Source organism: Gobius niger (genome assembly GCF_951799975.1).
Source record: "Gobius niger genome assembly, chromosome: 16".
In the NCBI taxonomy this organism is placed as follows: Eukaryota; Metazoa; Chordata; class Actinopteri; order Gobiiformes; family Gobiidae; genus Gobius; species Gobius niger.
The window spans coordinates 22,998,728-23,020,308 of NC_136867.1; the positions used below are offsets into that span (position 1 = coordinate 22,998,728).

Sequence of the window (21,581 nt, forward strand, 5' to 3'; positions counted from 1 at the left end):
AAGCAAAACTCCCAACTTGAATGTCAGGATCAAAGCAAACTCTCCGACTTTCGTTCAGAACATTTTCCAGGCCGTAATTCATTCTTTGATTGATGAGTCTTGTTCGCCACAGAACTGACTTCAAGTTGCAGTTTTCTCCAGCGCTTTGAGTTTTCATTTCCCCACAAAAGCTAGAGAAGTTTAGGATCAACAAACTTCAATTTTTGTCCAGACAAAAATTCAACAAAATGTCCAGTTTTTGATCCCATGTGCAACTTTTGAGCAACATAATGTGCATCATGTTGCGTTTTTTTGTGCACAATGTCGTCTCTCTCCCATTAGGGCTTTGAGCGTTCCACAAACTTCACTTTCGTTTCCATAGATACCGTTTAAACGCAGCCGTACTCGTACCACACAGTTTGCGGGTCGTTGTCGGGGTCCGGAGAGGCCGGCGTGCTTTTCGGCCGTTCGACAGAGCTGCTCCTCGTCCGGTCGCCGTCTTTCTTCAACTCGCGGTTCTCCCTTTGCCCGTCCTCGTCCGGTCGCGGCGCGGGGACGGCTCGGACCGGCGTGACCATGGCGACCTCTCCCCGGTGATGGCTGCTGCCGTTTCGCGCGGTGGCAGCCGCCGTCGTTCTGCCTCTCTCCGGGTGTCGGTCCGTTTGCAGGTTGAGGGAGGACGAGTGGTGGATGGGCGTGTGCAGGAAGCTCGAGTCCCCGTGAGTCGTCGGGCCGGCGAGCCGCGCGGAAAGCGGGCGTTCCCTCGCGCCGGCCGCACCTCCTCCGGGACGCCGCACGACGCCGTCCGACTGGGCGGGGGATCCCTCGTTGCCGCGGAAAGCGTCGGGGCCGTTGGAGCGCAGTAAGTCGGCAGAGGCCAAGCTGAAGGTCCTGCTCAGCGACTGGCCGTTCCGCTGAGTCACGGTTTGGCTGGAGGCGGGGGATTGGCCGACGGGGTGCCGGGGGGAGGGCTTCACGCTCTGTCCCGGCCTCTGATTGGACGACGACTGGACGGTGGGAGTGACGTAGCTGGTGGGCGTGGCTTGTTCTCTGGAGGCGGAGGGGTGGGCGGGGCTCCGGGTGAAATAGTCGGGCATCAGGTCCTCCCGGCTTCCTGTCGAAACCTGGAAAACAACAAATAATCAACCTTAACTTTTTATTGGTTAGAAAATGCAAAAGAAAAGAGCTGATCCGGACCATCCAGTAGTTTCTCACGTGGCTGTAGTGATTTTACTTTGCGATAAAAGGATTAAGCTTAGCAAAAGTTCAAGAGACTCTAAACACAACTCCAGGTATATCTTTGATGAGAGAACAACATTGTAACATGGTAAAAAAAAAGCTCTAAAAAGTTAATCTAGCATGATCCTCCCACTTTAAAACCCAAACATAAGAAATGATCCAAAGTGTGAGTGTTCCAGAGTCTGGGGCTGACCACAGAGAACGCCGCGTCCGCCCCGGTTTCAAGACTAATCTCACGCACCGCGAGCTGGAGCTGGCCCTCGGACCTCGATGAGTGGGGGTGGATAAATTTGGATGACGCCAGGGATATACTGTGGGGCCGGTCCATTTAAGGTTTGAAAATGTATTCTAAAATGAACAGGAAATCAGCGCAAAGAAGCTAAAATTGGAATGATATGCTCATATTTTTTTAGCTCTTTTTCCTGTGCAGCGGAGACAACCTTTGTGACACTTAATATTGAACAGTATGGATCGAATTTGCATCATCAAAATTCCACAGTATATTACATAGCAGTATAATGGTAGGATATCAATTGCCGTAAGTGCTTTTATTATTTTCACATTTCAGATTATCAGAATCAAATGTGTAATTGCTCGGGATGAAACACTTGATTATGGTCTATGTAGTGTTTATTTTAAGCAAAACAAAGCAATGCATTTTATTTTAACAAAATGTTTTAAAGAAAGAACTTCCTAGACCCAAAGAGAGAACTTCCAGACTTAACTTTTGTGTCCATATGATGAATACTCTTAAGTTCATATAATAAAAGAATGAGTTATCGTGGATATGTTTGACTGTGGGAGAGCCCGTCAGCCAACAAACTTGCCTACTCTGCCATAGGGCTGGGCGATATGGACCAAAAGTCATATCCCGATATATTTAGGTTGAATATCGGTATACGATATATATCCCTATATTTTTTCGCAAAGTGAGAACTGTGAAAGGAAATGCTAAGTCAAAGCCAAAGCCAAATACGAGTAATTTTATTGAAAACTCAGTATAAAATGTAAACATAAACACTGGATAACAAAGCTTTGTAAAGTGCACATTTAAATAACAAATGTCTTGGATAAAAATAAAATTAAGATAAATAAAATAGGGCATTTTTTTTCTGAGGGCTGCATTTATACATGAGATAACAAAATAAAGTACTCAGTTTAAGATAAAAAAACATTTTGAGATTACTTGTTTCTTTTTGGTAACTATATAGCTCGTCTGAATTTGAATTATCCCGATATACGCGATATGGTCTAACTCCATATCTCATTTAAAAATATATCGATATATCTTAAACATCGATATATCGCCCAGCCCTACTCTGCAATATAGTGATCACACTGTATCAATAAAGTAAAAGACGTGATCTTCATAAACGCCGGTGCTCTTCAGACTTGTAGGAGAAATCAAATTCAAGACAAGAAGAAGCTGAGGCACTCAATCCTGATGCAGACTTTTCGAGATGAAATGTCAGTCTACAAAAAATGTTCCTCCCATACAAAGTGCCTCAGCTTCTTCTTGCCTTGAATTTGATTTCTCCTACAAGCCTGAAGAGCTCCTACGTTTGCTATGAAGATCACGTCTTTTACTTTATTGACAGTGTCGTGGTTGTGATCACCATATTGCAGAGTTAGGCAAGATTGTTGGCTGACGGGTCCTCCCAACGGAGCACCGGGTTTTTCCATGGTAACCACTTTTTATACGATTTAATCTACTTTCTTTTTACAGTATTGTACATCATATGGACCTAAAGTCAAGTGTGGCCGATCTCCAAGGGATTTTTTTTAAAGGAAATGCAGCTCAGAAGATTTAAGCCCAAGCTGGGCTGAATTTCATGTTGCCTACCCCTGCCAGATTGGTTACATCCTGAGCGATTCATATTTCTATTTACCTAAACTCCCTATTTTCCCCCATCAGTTGAGACTTCTCAGAGCTCTTCTCACAGAACCTCTGCGACACAGGAATGAAGCCGCTGATTTGTTGCGGTTTACATCATAGACAACAAGAGACGCTTTCTTTGAGGTGAGATGACTGATAATGTTTTTGTTGCTTAGTCATAATCCAACACATGACTAAAGCCGTGAGTAAAACCTGGGGAGTCTGGCATGGTCATTTCCCGACAAATAGCGGAGTTAAGAGTTACGGCGGTCTTCATTCAAACTTGTATCCTAAACAAACAACAAAGAGCATCGAAGACTTTGAATTGCACGTATTTGCTTTTTCATATGTCCCTGGAAAACCTCTGAATGAACCTCCAGAATGTTTATAAAGTCGCCGCTTTAGCTTCGCCTCATTCTTTCATCCGATGCCACGGAAATAATGATTGGCATCTGTCAGATTAAGAAAATATTAATTTAGGAACAAAAAAACAAGCCGCTTCGAACGGCAAAAAACAAGATCAAGAGTTGAAAGTGTCACAACGAGTCTATTTATTGCTTTATAAAAAGAGAAAGAAAGAGAAAGGGAGTGGGAGTTAAGAGAGAGTAATGGCCATTATCGAAGCGGTTTCACTCAGAGGAGCTGGTAACTGAGTGCTCTGTGATAAAACCCATTAACTCCAGTAAATAATGATCCGTCTCTCATTGTGAGGGCTGCAGGTAATGAGATTTCACTGTCGATGTTGAAGCTAAATGTCTCAGGACGCTGTATTACTAAAAAAGTGTAGAGTTCACTTCATACTCTTGATATCTAGTTTGTATACAAAAAAAGAGGTGGCTGCAGTTGGTCAGGTTTATGTTCAGCAACAGGATGTGGTTAAAGGATGAGGTCAGCAGAATACACTGAATAGTTATTTCAACAGAGATTTCTCTCCTCACTGAAGGCACGGGCATTTTCCTAGGCGACAAATCCAGGATTCTTCAGACTCAAGTTATGAAAGAGGAGCATGTGACATCATTTTCACACATGGATCGGCCACTAAAGTCCAGATCTTAACCCCATTGAGAATCTTTGGGATTTGCTGGAGAAGGCTTTCCCAACATTAACATTAATTAGCAAAAAAATAACACCACTGGACTTTTTATGTTGCAGAAACAAAACAATGCCACAGGGAATGTCTGTAACCGTTTTTTGTGTATTTTTCCTTACACTTACTCATGTGTGGTTTTGGTAGTTCTGTGATGAACAGAAGTGAAATAAAGGACGATCAAAAACTTGTGAAGAGTCAGGATCTGGACATTTTCTATACATTTTTGCGTTTCTTTTCTATTTTTTTTTTGTCCGAGGGGGCGTGGTGTTGTGTAGTGAACAGCTGTAAACCCGACACTTCGCTCTCGCTCTGTGGAGCGTGTTTAACAAAGCAGAGCGGCTTCCCGTGGAAAGATGGAAACAGTGGAGATTTTAACGTTTCTCTTAGTTTTTAAATGGTCAAAATCGGTCCAAAGACGTCTGAAAAACATTTTGAAGTCTTCAATCCGAGAACCAGGCTGTTTAAATGCCCTCGCGATTAAAAGCGATCGATAACATGCGGTGTTTCAAAACGTGTCAACAATGTCGTCTTTGAAAACTGACTTGAAACGATTCTATTTAGGCATTTGCCTCTTCCCATAGCGTTAGTGTCCGTCCAGAGAGGAGAGAGGAGGAGATGAGTTAATCAGAAAGGTGTTGCATAAAACCCCAAAACAGTGCGGCACTCAATGTGTTAATAAATATGTCCAAAAAGTTTAAAAAAAAAATCTTTGCATCATCAGCTTACATGGTGCGCCGTACGTCTTAACTCTCGGTCACTTGTGCACATTTTATATAAACCAACACTGACCTGTTTCCAAAATATATCTCATGAATCTGAAAGTAAAATTACCACAGGAGGCGACTGCAGGTTGCTCTCGTGCAGAAACTCCTCCAGCGTCACCATGTCATTGCTGGGGGACCCGGGGCGACCCTTGGGCCTGGGAGCCCCTCTCTGCGGCTGGGCTTTCTGCGGCGTGTGGTCGTACGGGAGGGTGGAGCTCCGGGACAGACTCTGCTTCTGTTGGCCCGCGCACATGACGTCATCACTGGAGAGGCTGGCCGAGCGGCCCTGACGATCCGCGGGGTCTGATGACGAAAAAACATTCAGCACAAACAGTTTAGTTGATGGACTTTTGAGAAATCATTAGTTAGCAGCAAATATGGACAAGATCTGAACAAGTTTAGTAAACCTCATTGGACTTTGTGGACATCTCTGTGTGGCATATACCGGATTGTGGGCTGGCGTTTTGAGGGAGATGGACTGAATATGCAGGATTACTGAAATAAACACCACTCAAGCCATGTTTTTGAGGAGAATATAACATTATGACACAATTAAAACCTCAAAAAGTGTATTGTTTATAACATTATAGTTCAACCAGTTGTATAGTTTTTTTTAGGAGTCATTTTATCACATATCACAAGGAAATAGTCAAAAGTAATGAACACTGTACAGTAATTACAATCAGTGTGGGCCCGTACCTCTACAGTTGACCGGAGAGTTGGAGCTGGACGTGTTGTGGCTGAAATCCGCGGACCCCGGGCGACCGCCAGCGCTACCATGGAAACCAAACATGGAGTCCGTCGATGTGTGGCGCGGGTCTTCATCGTACAACAGGCCTGCAAACAAATCAAGCTTTATTCATTTTTTAAATACTTTTGGACACATTTGCATCGGCATTTCATGTTTTAAAACTTGCCCATTAACATTACATTATAAGAACGTATTTTAATCTTAATTAGGAGCAGAAGTTGTAGATTTTTACCTCTGGTTCTGCGGCCGGGGACTTGTCTGGAGCTGTTTGACTGAAGGTTCGGGGTGGAGCTCAGGGCTCTGTACGCCGGACCTAAAGATGGAAACAAAGCAATATTTCATACATTTATTCAAAAGCAATATATACTGAGGGCTGTGTTTGGAAAAGGGGCAAGTGACAGAAACATCAGCAACAAATATTTACTCTGATGAAAACTTCTACTCAAAAAAACATGTTTAATCTACTTCTTAAAAAGAGTTTGCCCATTTAGCTTTTTTATTTTCCCTTCACCTTGTCCGTGGCCATCCTCCCCGTTGACGCTCTCGTTGCTGCCTCCCGGGGTGCCTCCTCTGTGTCCCGCTCGGCCCCGATCGTTTAGTCCTGAAACATCAATAGGAATCCAATAAGCAGCAAATCACAGACACCGGGCGGCTCTGTGCAAGCGACGCCACACACGCATACGGGAAGCACGGAGCTGGCTGTGCAGGAATGAACACGAGGGGCTGAATGTGACTCTAAGCAGATTTTCTTTGGAGTGCAGGACGACTCGACAGTTTCCTATTTGTGTAATACAGGTTGAAGATTATATGCTGTGGCATCTTTTTGTCTTGACAGAGGCAGCAAACAGACATGTGCAGTTATTTTATAGAAATTCTAACTAATCTTACCATTTACCTTTATCAGGAATAACTGGCAGGGGCTAAACTGTGATTCAGAGATATATAATTCCAAAAAGCAGGTTAATTGAAGCACGGAAAGCAGACCAGCTTAGATTAGCAGTCAGTTGTCTCTGTCTTGTTTTTAAGATAACATTATTTGGGCGGAAGTGGCTCTCTCTTTGCCCGTTCTCTCTGTGTCTCTGAACCTAAACATGCACAGGAGGCCAATAGGTTTTTTGCATAGAATGTGAAGTGTTTTATTCCAATGCAGAGTAAGCTGCCCAGGACTGGAGCCATGAATTCGAGACAGTCCCGGTGTTTTAGTCTCGGAGTTAAAGGCTTGTAAACCGATGGCTAACACGGCTTTATTTCTTAAATTGTACTTTTTAAATGTTTGTTTAATTGTGTGAAAAAGGGGAGCAGGAAACAGTCATGATGGGGAATTAGGTACAACATTCTGTGCAGAGAACCCTGGGACTTTGGGAACCCTATTCCCAAAGTCCGGGACATTGCGGCCCCCTTAATGATCCGAAAATCTCTCAGGGCCCCCTAATGATAATATATTTACTCTGTTTTGTGCAAATTGTGTAATTTTACAACTAAAATTACACTAAAAGCAACCTCGAGCAATGACTGTAGATAAAATACTGGTTGAAAGTTTTAAATGAATATAAATGTCCGTACAAAATCTATATTTTTTCAATGTACTTGTTTTGTAGACAAGCTTTGGGGGCCCCCTTGTAGAGCCTCTGCGGCCCCAGACCCCACTTTGGGAACCACTGCATTAGAGTATGTACAATGGAGGTGGTGGGCGGGGCTTCACTGGAGGCAAATCACTCCATTGTAGCTGTTATTGGTGTGTTTCTTTAAAACTGTTGACGGGTATATCAGATAAAACTTCAATAAACAGCCAAAAATGTTCTCCCTGCAGTGGCATCAAAATCTACTCTATCACGTTATTGGACAGAGAGGGAGCCACAGAACCCAGAAAGATCAGCCAAAACTATTAGAAACGGCGTCAGTGGAGGAGAAAATGACGAAACAACTGACTGCAAACGCACTGCTCTGGTTCAGCGGTTCATCTGTTCTGCGAGATTAGCAAAAGGCGAGAGACGACATACGGGTTTGCAAAGGTATTAGTTCAAGGCAATCTTCTTCAGGGGAGGACATGCAGCGGGACAGAAGCATTTGTGCACACATCCATGGCAGATTTCAACACTTACGAGTAAAAACCGGCTCGCTTTCAACTGCGCCATGCATCTATGTGGCTTCAGTGTCTGTGTTTGTGCAAGAAGTGACGGCGAAAGTGCTTTTGAAGTGTAAAAAAATATAGATTTCCATGAGCTTTAGACGCTTGGGTGAGTGATGGATGGTTAAAAATGATGAGAATGATTTGGGGGGATATTAAAAAACTTCGTTGGCTGGGGAGGGTTGCCTAGTGTCGTCAGTACAGGAGGCTGTGATGTCGGTGGAGGACCAAAATCGGAGACGTCTAGAGAGAGAGAGAGAAGAGCGAGAGGAAGAGGAGGAGAGAGGAGAAAGAGGGGGAGAGGAGGGAAGGAGCTTGTCTTGGCTTTTACTGCGGAAGAAACGAAAGCGCCTTTGAGCGGCGGTGGCTGGAAGGAAGGATGGAGAGAGACAGAGAGACAGAGGGAGATGGGTGAGAGGATGAGTAAATGACATGAAAACAAGTTAATCATTTTGATCACATTCATTATTAAGTCATCATGCAAAAGATTGACGTATGATTAATCAGAAAAAACCCCAAAGTCAAAGTGGAAAAGTCATGCACCGCACCCAGAAAAGACTCACTGAGGAAGAAAGAGAAGATTCTACGAGAGATTCCTGTCGATAAACGAGTGGATGTTTTGAGGAGATTATTATTAAGTAGCAGAAAGTCAGATCGAATCCATATTTGTGCATATTTCATGTTAAAAGATGCATTATGGAACTTTATGTGAAAAAAATAATAATCTTAGTGCGCATTAGAGCTTTTGGTGGGTTTAATGTCCATCCCAGTGACCTCCATGATTCTCCAGGATCGATTCATTTTAGAGTTTTCACTGCTGACGGACCCTCTCATGAGAAAACCTACAAAACTATTGATCTTGGAGCGTTGTAGAGGCCACTGTGATCTTGCCTGGCTCTCTTATACTATTCCCCATTCATTCCACGCAGGGAGGTTAGTCCGTTCACAGAGCAATTGGAGCAGTTTGAACAGGCGGGCCTAAAGCGCACAGAATATCAGTGAAATATCTGACTTAACCTCTGCACGTGTCACTGTAGATTGAATTACAACATAGCAGGACAGCGAGTGACCTTGTCATTTCTCTGTCAATCAGCAACTTGTTTACCGTGTATGTCCACTGTGATCGAAGGTAAAGGCACCATGCTGACCATTCATACAGCCATTGGTCACAAGAAGGTAAATTACGCACACATATAAAGTTTTGCATAAAAAGTTCCATAATGCACCTTTAACATTTACAAAAATTCCATCAAAGTCATGAGGGGAAATTTCAATACAAAAAATCAAATTGGGCAAAATTTTGAGTGAAGGATTATGTACAATTTCAGCTAAATTGCTGAAACCAATGCCGTAAAACTGATTGACCTGTTAATATTTCCCAGGACATTTAGAGTCAATGCCACAATCCCACTTTATAACTTACAAAACTTACAAAAACAGAACTGATTTTCTAAAAGCACTGGCCACAGAGTCTTTGAGTGCATTCGTGTATTGGATGTACCCGAGCAGCTGCAAGTGGAGACTGTGAGGTGCCTTTCAGGACTTTTTTTTTCTCTTCCTAAACTGTATTTTCAGTGAGAGGTGCCAATCTGTGGACAGGATTTGGCATCTTCAAAAAAACATGTGAAATCCTGGATGTTCTAGCAGCAGCACGGTACTCATCTTTAGTGTTGTGTGTCTGTCTTCTTTTGCTTTGTTCAGAAGAGGAATGGGAGGTCTGTAAAAGTCACAGTCCTTTCATCTCTTTTTAAAAGCCATTCCAAGGACGAGTGCTGCAAATTTGCTTCTGATAAGCACGGTGACGCATCAGACTTCTGCTACAGTTCGTCTGTGTTTTTGTATCGTCCCTATCAACTAAACTACTGAAACTGTTAACTCTTTCAACACTCTCAGAAACCCTGCATAATCACCAATGATCAGATAAACAGTTTGTTACTATTTCCTCCATTTGTGCGTTCTGTTTTTGGTGTTTTTAGCTCGCTCTGTATTTGATTTATCCCTTCATAGCAGAATAATGGCTCACACTTGCTCTTTACAAGCTCCAGGTGACAATTTTCATCTCTCAGGACGTGGGAAAAGCGTCCGTTTTTATTGTTCTTCTAAATAAAAGCTTAAACATCTTCACATTATCCTTGTCTGAGCCGTGATTGTTCTGACATGTTACAACAAAAAGCAGCGACTGCAATCAAAGGAATTTGAAGAAAAAACAATCCCGCTGTCATCTCTAATGCTAATGGCCATGTTTCCCATATCCAGCTGTTCTCTGTAAATATTGACCTGGATAGATTAAAGGAAAACAACATATATAAAGACTAAGTAAACCATGGACGTATTTTCTTAGCTAAGGGTCATGTACTGTGAACCTTAACATATCTCGAAAAGCAAAACAAATCATTCAATACTTCTTCTTTTTTGTTGTTGTAATATCTATGTTCATTTGAGTCTACCGGTACCTTGAAGATGTACCGGTAACTAGGAAAATAATCTTCAAAACGAGGTGTTGAGGTGTGAAAGAATAGATTTGCTGATGTTTTCCTGTTACTGGTCACATTAGTCATCGATTGTCCAACAGTGCCCTCTACAGGTCAACAATGGGATGTGCGCCTAATGTGTAACTATACCGTATTCAATCAAAAGTGCACTGACCTCAAACACGATTCTACAATGAATCATCTTTCAATCATATGAACCCTCAGACGAGATGATTCTGACAGATTCAAAGCATGACGCACAGTTCCTGTTGTTTGGAAAGATTTGTGTCACACCCTAAGAACTGTGAGTGAAAGGTTATGACTAAGACTGGGTTTAATTAATCAATTGAACCGATTTCCCTTTGAATAGCCTGATAATGATTAAAATCGATTCTTTTAACACGTCTTTTTTCCATAATAAAGCCATGTGACTTGTTTTGGTCATGTTAAATAAAAAGTACAAGATAAATGTAAATGCATAGGGTTAATTCTTGATGTAAAAATTCATATTCATCAGTTCTTCTGAGAATGTCTTCCATATCAAAGTGAAATTGGTACTGCGTGATATCCTTAAAGGAACAGGCCACCGTTTTTACATACTGATACAGTGGGGAAAAAAGTATTTGATCAGTTTCCCATAGACTTTCAATTGGATTTTGGCCAAATACTTTTTCCCCCACTTTATATGTTCTTACCTGAGCCTAGACTAGTTGATGCATACCTGTCTAGTCGTTTTGCGTGACTGAGGGCACGGAAGACCAAAGATGTTGTTAGCATTTGGCCTCTCCCAACATATTCCTATAGCTCCAAAGGAGGGTAAAGTTGGAACCTACCACACTCTTCCACGGGCACAAAGACCAGACAGGTGCGTATCAAGTCGCCTAAGCTCAGGTAAGAACATATCTCAGTATGGAAAAACAGTGGCCTGTTCCTTTAACAGAAACAATCAAATCAAATGAAATCAGGCACTTGTGAAATGAATCACATCGAATGGATTTGGGAAATCCGAATAGATACCCAACCCTAGTCATGACCATCTGGACCCAAATAAACAAGCCATTAGCCTTTCCTTTCATGTGTTTCGTATCTGCAGCAGTGCCATGAGTCTGGATCCAATCCAATCCTGCTTTATTTATATTAAAAACTGCTACAGTGTTAGAACGGTGAGAAGCACCTGTGGCGGAGAGTTCACTCAAATCGAGAGTTGTACATATCATGCTTTGTTGCTTACAATTTCGGGTTTGGAGACTCTGATCCGACAAATAGTAGTAACACAATCGCACTGACACCACACACGAGGGCGCCACAACACATGGGCACTTGCAAGTAACACTTCAGGCCAAACCCGAGCTAAAACTCCTCTAGTGTGTCCCCCATGTCCTAAATTAAATCTGGTTTAAATCTGCTATAGTTGTGCTTTAGTCCTGGTTTAGATCTTCATTAATCCTATTTAGTGACATTTTAAGAATATAGATTATTGAGTGTCTTGTACCTCTGCTGATGGGCGTGAGGGCCGGGCTGCGGGGTCCCAGGCTGGAGGCGTGGCTGTCGTGATTACTGTTACCACTGATGATGCTGTTGTCGTGGAGACCGTTGCCGTGGACGGCGTCGCCAGAGCTGGTCGTCCGCTGGGGCACCGGTGGGGGGGTTTCCGGGGGCAGCAGGGGCGGAGGCGCGGGCAGGGGGATGTCAGGGGCGCTTTTAGCCCGTTCTCTCTCCTTAACACTGTCTCCTCGCTCGCGGCTCGTGTCCTTGCGAGGTTTGATGAGTTTGGCGAAAGCTTTGGCGCCGGCCCACTGACTCTTCCTAAAGGCACGCACACACAGACACAAAAGGAAATGAGGCTTTTATGTAGGAATTTCAGATCATAAAAATACAAGCACTTTTTCATACACTGCAGTTCATTTTTGCAGACAAAAGCTCTAATCGGACAGGATTAGAATTACCTGGGGACGTCGGTAAAACTGAAATAACCCCTGGACGTCAGGTAATTTTATGTGCACATGGGATAAGCAATCACGACTTATCTCCAGAAATGAATGAAAGGCTTGTTGTCATCATTCAGTGTTCATTATCGTTTATGTGAGCTTTGTTTTAGCGACAAAGGCTATTTTTCTTACCGCATGGCTTATGCTAGGTCGAGCGACATCAGCCTCAAGTCTGCGGGGTTTTGCTCTGACCATAAAACAGCTGTTTCCTTTCTCCTTTAATACGTTAGCTCTGAAACAGCCTCCTCCATCTAAACTTTGTTGGCCTGTCTAACACTGCCATGACAACGGGGCTGTACACCCAGTTCACGTCTGTAAAGACGTAGTTTTAATCTTTTCTACTTTCTAAAATGGATAAAAACAGCCTTTATTTAATCTGCTTAAATGCAGACATAAATATACTGGAAATATGACTTTATTAGGTTGGTTAAAAACTTTCCAAACTCTGACAAACCCTAAAGGTAAAAATCAGGGGAATTTTTACCTTCCAAATTACCGACATGGCAGATTCAAACTCCGAGGATGTCATGTCAGTAACTTTTAGGTCCCTAGGTTATTCTAATCCCGTTTTACCCATTTTTGTTTCATATTGATAGGCCCGGATATCACATATATAAACTCTAAACCATCTAATCCATTGTAAGTATTTTTTTGTAATGGTTCTTTTGAATTGCATATTTAGTTTATAGTCTCTTACTTTTTGGGCGTTGGATCGTAGAACTTGTACTGGTCCATGATCTTTTCCTCCAGTTTTTCCTTTTGCCGGCGGAGAGCGTTGAGCTTATCACTGCCAAAACAAAGTAATACATTTAATTTACTCATAACGTTAATCGTATCTGCGTGAATGTGTTGCTCTGTGGTGACAGTTACATGTAAAGCTTCTGCTCTTGATGGTACAGCTCCTTGCTCTCCATGCTCCTCTCCAGCAGAGCGTGGTTCTGTTGGCTCAGCAGGTTGATCTGGCTCAGGAGGTGGTGGTTTTCCTCCTCCAGATTTCCTTTCAGTCGACTCAAGAGCTAAGACAATCAAAGGAGAGGGTCGGATGAGGGAAACAGCGGGCGTGAGGTTACTATGTACAGTATGATGAATCTGAATCCCTCACGTACCTCGCAGTGGTTGTCCAGCTTGGTCATGGTGAGGTCCAGTCCCTGGTGCTGCTCCATGAGGGAGTCATAGCGGGACATCCACTGCCCCGCCTCCTGCTGCGCGGCGCTCATCGAGCTCTTCAGGTCCAGTATCCTCTGCTGGAGCCCCTCGCTCTGCTCCGAGTGGTGGGACTGGCTCACTGTGAGTCTGCAGGCGAAAAAAGGGAAACCGCAATATAAATAACAGGAAGGGGTTCTCCAAACAACAAAACGGTTTTACAAAAGAGATATTTAACAATGTTGTGTTTGAACTGATTAATTAATCTGCAAGTTGGACATTTTTTACTCACTACTGCCCCCTCAGGTCATACATTTAACTGCACCTTCTATATTAAGATCGTGCATGACGGCACTTAGGACCCGAAGTAACAACTTTGTTGACAGTGTAGGATTTTAGAGGCAGTTGTGGTGAACAGGTCTGAGCTCATTCTACACATTAAGACATTGCTGGAACATGTAGGGGGAGGAAAATACATAATTTTAACATTAAACTCTGTATAATCCCATTCATTATTATTCGAGTCAAGCCGAACTGGAGAAAATGCACTCGGTTCAGTAAAGTTTTTGGATATTTAATATTTGTTGCAGAATTAAGCATCCCTTGTAAAACCATATTGATATTGTATTGAACTATGAAGGAGGAAATTTGAGGAGCATCGTCTCCTCTATCAATGAGAAGCACTGTTAAACCATTATAAACCAGTCTTAGTAACAGTACAAAACTCAAAGCCAGTAATAAATCTCCATTGGTCTGAATTAGACAAAATTGGATCAATTTTTTGCGTGCGCAAGCCTTAATTTCAATGTTGAATCTGTTATTTGGAGCGTGTCGCATCTGTAGTTGTGTAATCCGTACCGATCCACTTCATTTTTGAGCTGTAGATTTTCTTGCTGCAGGAGTCGGCTCTTCTGGACTTCCTGCTTCAGCTCCTCTTTCTCCTTCAGGCCCTGGCCCTCTTGCTTCTCCCACTTGTCCTTCTGCTGCAGCAACACGCAGTACCTGAAACATTCACAGAGCACAGACAGCAACATTCATTATATGTTCAGAGAGGAGCAGTTAGTGATGACGCAGAACAAGGAAGCTTTCAGGCCAAGAGTGCTGACGGGTTATGTGGAATAAAAAGCTTTTTATGTGTGGGAAACGGGACGATGATGAGCTGAAATACGACCGATAAACAAGATCAATACAAAAGATGCTGTATAACTTGATAAAAATAAATCTTTGGCTGGAGGCTTAACTTTTAATAGAAAAAGAGGATGAAATGTTTGCTCAGTCTTCAACCACAGTGAATGTAATGCTTTTAAGTGGAAAATGAAACACGCTGTTGTTGTGGTTATGTTCTCAGTACATTTGCTTGAGGAGAAAAATGTACAACAATAAATCTCATGGAACTCACAGCAACCAAACCGTAAAAAATTTCATATTCTTGAAATGACCATGAGAAAACAAAGCTTTAAAGCAGTACTATGTAACTCTTGCCCCTAGAGGCCACAAGCGCAACTGCAGGTGTCGTAGCAAGTTGCGATTTTTTAACTTATTAATTGTCTTGGAGAGTAAATACTACGCTGACAGAAAAGGCGAAGGGAGAGAGGGATATTGTTCATCCAATTATACAATGGAAATAATCTTTTTCACTCAAACTTGGTTGTAAATACTGTTTAAAGTGACGCTAGCCCGCAGTTAGCTTTGCCCGCTCGCCTGTTAGCTTCTTCTTCGTGATTCTATTAGTGTGTATTGGGGCCTCTGGGTCGGTGCAGGGAAAGATGCAAGTGTGGTTTCCTGGCCAGAGACACCAGGGGGAGATGAAAGACCCTCCAATCATCCCATAAACACTTGCATTACCCCCACAGGGACGACGAAAAGGATTTATTAAGGTAAACACATTACTTAGTACTGCTTTAACTCATTTTCTGATGGATTTCCAGACATTGGCCTGATCACATGATGATAATCTGACCGACAGTTGACCTCACTTGTTGTGTACGGTCCTGTGTTCGTTCTCCAGCGCCCTCTGCTTCCCCTTCAGAGCGGCGTGTTGGCTGATCAGAGCCTCGTACTCGTGCGCCTGCCTCTCGTGCACGCTCAGCAGCCGCTCGTGGTCGCTGAGCACGCTCTCTCTGCCGCGCCAGGCCTCCTCCCTCTGCCGCTGCCAGGTCTCCGCCTCGGCCTCCAGCGCCGTGACCTGGCCCTGCAGCACCGCGTTCTGCGCCATGAGCGACGCGCTCTGGGAGGACAGCGTCGAGTTCTCCACCTGGGAATACAGAGCGGGAGGGTCAGGAGATGGGTCATGGCATGGACAAGACTGAAGTTCTGGCGACGCACTGACCCAGCGGCTATGGGTCAGAGCAGACAGACATTTTTTTCGGGACCAGACAAAAAAAATGTTGCACTGTTGAATAATTATGTTAAGCTTATTAATTAATAAATCATAGGTGGGGGACTAACATGTGAGGGACAAAACTAAACATTGTAAATGAAAGGTGAAAAAGAGTTACGGTTAAGTTATACTTTATTAACCTCTTAATCCCCACCCTAAACCGCACACATTTTCTACAGTTTGGCTTTGCCCAAACCTAATAGCTTCTTGAAAAAAACGTCAAATGAGTGATGAAAACATGCCAGAAAAGCAACAACAGAAAAAAAAAGGGACAAAAGAGCAACAAAAAAGCGACAGAGACGAAAACACGACAAAAAGTTATGGTAAATTTTCTTTCAAATGAGACATTACACTGTTACTCTCCAGTCGAGAAGCTTCTAGATTTGGGTCAGAAACACCTGGCCGGAGGATTAAAGCCGCACCGCGTAGATTTTACCCAACAGATACAATTGAAATACAAGTATTTATTTTCTGACAGATTAATTGCTTGGCTGTGAATCGTGTAGTAAAATTTTATTTTTTCAATTTTTTTTATCACATTATAGCTTAAGTCGCGCTGTTTAAGGAAGTGTTGATGGAGTTAACTAAAGGGAAATGTTTTATGAAGGCTCTATTCATGAAATTTACATTGTACAAACCACAACAGACCCTAAATATAAAATCAAAGTAGGTTTTCATGAAAAATACTACATTTCTTTTTGGTCATTTTTGTTCCATTTTAGTCTGTGTGAGCCAGAAAACGATTAATCGATTACTAAAATAGTTGTCTACTCTTTCAAATAATCGATTAGTCGTCGATTAATCGATTAGTCGTTTTAGCCCTAAAAAATACATCATAAATGTACAAACAAACAAGTGCTTTTGCTGTGAGTGGCTCATCTCTCTTAAGACATGACTGCAACTTTACCAGGAGTGGGTACGTCTCCAGCTCGTCTCCATGGAGACGTCGACTAAAGGCACTAAAGGCACTAAAGGCATCCAAATCCATTTTTTCATTACCCACTGCAGTGATAGTATTTTCTGTGTCGAGCTGGTCATTAGGAGCATGTTTTGTACAGATGGTAACAGTACTGTATAGTCCAAAATGTTACACAGTGTGCCTTAAAGCTATTGTACATGTTTTTAGTGGTAGGGGAAACCAGAGCACTCGGAGGAAACCAACACAGACACGGGGAGAACATGGAAACTCCACACAGAAAGGCCCCCGAAAGGAATCAAACCTAGGACCTTTTAGCTGTGAAGCACAGGCGCTAACCGCTGTGCCACCGTGTCGCCAAAGTACCAGAAAGAATATAGAAATTTGAATACTCTGCATATATATGGGGTCTGCTTTGTCGAAATAAGCTGTTTATGGACTGTGTTCAAACTTGATGGACACGGTTTCCCTTTGATTGGCAAACAGCTGTGCTTATTATATTATTATACGTACATTAGGCTTTTAGTACCTGCTCCTTTGTACTAAACTTAAGACTTAAGACTGTCATTTCCCCACAGTCTTAACTCCTTGAAGCAGGTGCTGTTTAGAAGTACCAACTATCAAGCGAGCAAAGTAGGTGATAAACTTCAAGTGGGCAGTACAAGAGCCTGCCTGCCCGCACAGGGAGACTGATGGACAGCTATAATTATCAGAGCCCATGTTGTACAGCAGGGAGCCGGCTGAAAGGTGACCTAGTGTAAGGCGGGTGATGTGGATTCACCTGTAGTTTGGCGGTCTGGGTGTGCAGGGATGAGTTCTGCTCCTGTAGCGTGCTGGTGTGGCGTTGTAGAGTGGAGATCTGGTTGTTCAGGGAGTTGGTTTGATTTTCCATCTGTTTCAGCTGGTCCTTCAACAAACTGCTCTCCGTCTGCAGCGAGGCGTTCTGAAGCAAAACGGATGATAAACACATCAAAAATTAACACGCCATGGAAATAACTAAGCAACACAATGTACGTGATCTCAATAAACCTACGTTCTTCTCCACGTCAATCAGGTGGTCTTTGATTCGCAGCAGTTCCGCCGTCGCCGACCCTTGACCTCTGTCGTTTCCTGAAGGCTTCTGGGAATTGTGGTTCTGTTCCTGCTCCTGGTTCAGCGATAACGTTTGTCGGACCTAAAAAGTGGCACACAGGTATTGTTTCATTCACTGCACATTCATAATGCGAAGTTTTGCATCAGGTAAAAGGGATGTTTATGCAATATTCATTTTGCCCCAAAACATAAACCTTCCCTTTAATCATATGACAGTGAGAAACGGTTCTTACAGAGGTCAGCTCAGAGCGCAGAGACGCGTTGAGGCTGTGGCTCTCCCCCAGTTTCTTTTCCAAACTCGATATTTTTTCCTCTTTCAGCTTCATTGTTTGTTGGACCGTTTCCTCCAGACGGGACTCCAGCAGCCGGTACCTGCTGATAATCCCAACAAAAGAACTGGGTCAAAAACAGGCACATGTTTTCATGATCAACAATGTGAGAAAATATGAAGCATCACAAATAAATCATCACCATCCTGTTCACATTCAGAGCTAAAAAATTGCTTTTCTTAAAGGGATATTTCAGGATTTTTTACATAGGGCCTCATTTCCTAGTTATCCAGAGTGTTGTTAATTTCTGGAGATATACTCAACTGTATATATTTTTTTAATTTATGCAGTCCTTCAATTTGAAGAGTTTAGTGGTGCTAGGTTAGTGCTAGGCTAGCGCGTGTCTATGGTAACTAGTAGCCTTCATTAAAAACAGTCTGACCCAAGCACAGAGCACCCGAGGCAAATCACTTATAACACCAGACTACCCATATAAATGTCTGTGTTGACTGAATAATGTTTGAAATATAACCATTTTGCATTTAAAACAACTTCTATTTGAGCAGAATCAGCTTCCTGGTTGTAAGCTACGCAGCGGTGGAGTGATGTGCTAGGCTACCGGATCTACAGTAGTTTGTTTACCTGCGGCTGACATTTCTACATGTGGAATTCACAAAGGAGCTTTCTACAAATCAGATATGGCAACGTTTGGAGGACGACCCAATGATTATGAAGAGGTTTTTAATGCAGGCTAATAGTTACCATAGACATGCACTAGCCTAGCACTACTAAACTCTTCAAATATAAGGACTGCATGAATTAAAACAAAAGAAAATCTCCAGAAATCAACAACACTCTTTGAGGCCCAATTTCAAAAAACCTGTAATATCCCTTTAACATCTAAACCCCCACCGTCACCGAGTGCATTTTCTCCAGATCGGCTTTACCCGAAACTGCCATTTTGTCGTCACTTTTTCATTAAAATGTTTAAGCTTTTCCATTGCTTTGGATTGCTTTTCTTTTTATTGCCTTTTCTTTTCAAAAAGCTTTTAGATTTGGGTAATGTCAAACAGGAGAAAATGTGGACAGTTAAGGTGAGAGGTTGAAGCGCTGGCAGAATTCATCTTTGTCAATACAGTATTGTAAACATAAGATATTTACGAACCAGTGAGTTTTAAGCATAACAAATAAATTGCAGCATAAGCACAATGGTAAAGTTGTTAAATTTTGATGTTTGAGTAGAGTCATGAGTCTCGGAAATGACTTGGAAAACGAGTCACAAGTTACAAAGGCCAAGAAACCAGAATGTCATTTTACTTTGTGACACCCCGACAGTGCCAGATCGACAGCCTTTTAAATTGTGTGAGAGTAAATGTAAATACCTGTCCTCCAGCGTGTGCTCTTGTTGCAGCAGTTTTTCCCTGTTCAGTCCAATCTTCTCCAGTTCCTCGTTTAGACGCTCCAGCTCCACGTTCTGCTGCTGGAAATTCAGCTTCTCAGACACCAACTCCTGAGGGACAAGGACCACGATCAAGTCAGAGGAAGAGATACTTGAATATAGACAGTCCTTCTGTCCCACTTACATATCAGAACCAACACACAAAAGAAGTAGGAGTAGTTATAAGTAGGGCTGGGTACAGTATCGGAAAGCTGGTACTAAAAAGAAATATAAAATTGTTATATTCAAGTAGAAAAAAAAAAAAAAACAATAGAAAGAAGGGAACAAATTGTGGGAAAAGGAGGTAAAAATTTGGGGCAAAAAATAGCAAACAAATTGGGGAAAAACATTTTAAGAAATTTAGGGGAAAAACCTGGAAAATTTGGGGGAAAAAATGTTTAAAAACGGTGTGAATAATGAATAATAAAGTTTTTCCACCCCTTTGTAGCATAAGGAAGTTTCTTGGTTGACCGCAAACAAATGATACAAATGTATAAGATATTAAATGGAAGGAAAAGGAATAAAAAAACATTATTAATCTGTTTTAGGGTTCTACATGACAAATATTTTAGTATATCTATCAAATCGTTCAGGTATCGATATCGAAAAACAAGTATTGTTAAAGTAAGGAAAAAATGTAATGTTACCCAGCCCTAGTTATAAGCTATGGCTAAAGCAGGACTTAAATAGGCTTAGTTCTGGAAATAGTACTAGAAGAAGCAACTTCAGAGTAAATATTATCATTATTATCCTCATAAACATCTGTATCTTTTGTGTATGTGTTCATGCATTTGAGTTAAACCACTTTACTGACTGTCCGCACCTCTCTGAGAGTGGCCAGCGTCTTCTTATCGATGGTCACTTGCTTCTGCAGCTCCTTGTTCTCCCGCTCCACCTCCTTGGCTTTGACCGACAGCTCCTTCAGCCGATCCACCTCCTTGCTCAGAGCCGTGCCCTCCTTCTGCAGTGTAGCCAGTCGCCGGCTCCTCTCCTCTAGCTCCGCCTCTTTGGTCTCCAGCAGCGTCCGCATTCGCCAGCTCTCCTTCTCCAGGTGCTTCCTGTTCTTCTCCGACTGGTCGAAATCCTTTTGTAGCTTCCTGGTCTCCTCGTCAGTTTCCTCCCAGTGCTTCCGCTGCACCTTAAGCTCGTGCAGCTCCCTCCTCAGCTCCTCCTCTCTGCACTGCATCTCTCTATTCTCTCTTTCGATGTCTTCTTTCCCCTCTTTCTGTCGCTCCAAATCCCCCTCCAGTCGATGTTTTTCCTGGTTCAAAGCCGCCATGTTTACCTCCAGCCGCTCCGCTCGTTTCTTCTCCCCCTGTGCTAATTCTTGAGCCTCCTCCAGCTTCCTCCTCAGCTCCTGCGTCTCTTTCTGGACATTTTGATGCTCCTCTTGCAGCGAGGAGAGGCGAGCGGACATGGAGCGGAGGTTTTCTAAAGAACATCGGAGCTCCAGGTTCTCCTTTGCCAGCAGGCCGTGCTCGGTCTCGTGCTTCCCCAGGCGCTGAAGCTCTTTCTGGGATTCGTCCGCTTCGCGCTTCAGCCTGTGGACCTCCTGCTCCAGAGAACCCACCTGCTTCTCCAAGGTCTCCGCGCGCTCGCTACAGGCACGTAGAGAGGTCACCTGTGAGAGAGGCAGATGTATATTATGTTATTGCTACTTCATTTAGCTTCATAAAGTAAAGTCTACTGTGGACTCGGCATAACATTAGATCGATGGCATTATAGGTGTAGTCCCTGTGAGCACCCTAGCCCCTCTTCAGTCACCGGTTTGTGTTCGCGCTTAATTCATCGATATTCAATCACAATCATAATCTCTGGGACTTTATGAACACAGCCATGTCTGGGGCAGAAACGGGACCCGGTTTGCAGTTTGAATGAGAGAATTGAAGATTTTTGTGCGTTAAATGACACTAGAGAAAACATTTGATTTTATTTGAGCTGTGGTTTGTGCAAAAGGTCTGTCTAAGTTCATGAATTGGCTACATGTATTTATTTTAATTATGAAACAATAAAACTGAATAGAAAATCAAGATCAATCAATATGAGAAAGAAAATTG

General features: G+C 42.8%; 1 protein-coding gene across 2 annotated transcripts in view; it reads right to left on the bottom strand.

The window, feature by feature from the left end:
• Window positions 1-302: 302 nt before the first annotated feature.
• Window positions 303-21,581, bottom strand: part of ccdc88c (coiled-coil domain containing 88C) — a 55,046-nt gene continuing 33,767 nt past the window's right edge. The window contains exons 16-31 of one of the 2 annotated variants that reach the window (XM_079573336.1): window positions 20,348-21,145; window positions 19,469-19,596; window positions 18,051-18,192; window positions 17,759-17,899; window positions 17,507-17,668; window positions 15,406-15,683; window positions 14,288-14,431; window positions 13,393-13,579; window positions 13,157-13,302; window positions 12,984-13,073; window positions 11,791-12,104; window positions 6,211-6,300; window positions 5,932-6,012; window positions 5,648-5,785; window positions 5,016-5,251; window positions 303-1,103 (exon numbers count right to left, since the gene is read on the bottom strand). In XM_079573336.1, the coding sequence (XP_079429462.1) occupies window positions 369-1,103; window positions 5,016-5,251; window positions 5,648-5,785; window positions 5,932-6,012; window positions 6,211-6,300; window positions 11,791-12,104; window positions 12,984-13,073; window positions 13,157-13,302; window positions 13,393-13,579; window positions 14,288-14,431; window positions 15,406-15,683; window positions 17,507-17,668; window positions 17,759-17,899; window positions 18,051-18,192; window positions 19,469-19,596; window positions 20,348-21,145 (3,810 nt within the window). In that variant the 3' untranslated portion in view covers window positions 303-368. Of the gene's footprint in view, window positions 1,104-5,015; window positions 5,252-5,647; window positions 5,786-5,931; window positions 6,013-6,210; window positions 6,301-7,868; window positions 8,195-11,790; window positions 12,105-12,983; window positions 13,074-13,156; window positions 13,303-13,392; window positions 13,580-14,287; window positions 14,432-15,405; window positions 15,684-17,506; window positions 17,669-17,758; window positions 17,900-18,050; window positions 18,193-19,468; window positions 19,597-20,347; window positions 21,146-21,581 lie in introns of those variants that run through there. The other variant, XM_079573337.1, reaches the window with a different exon arrangement.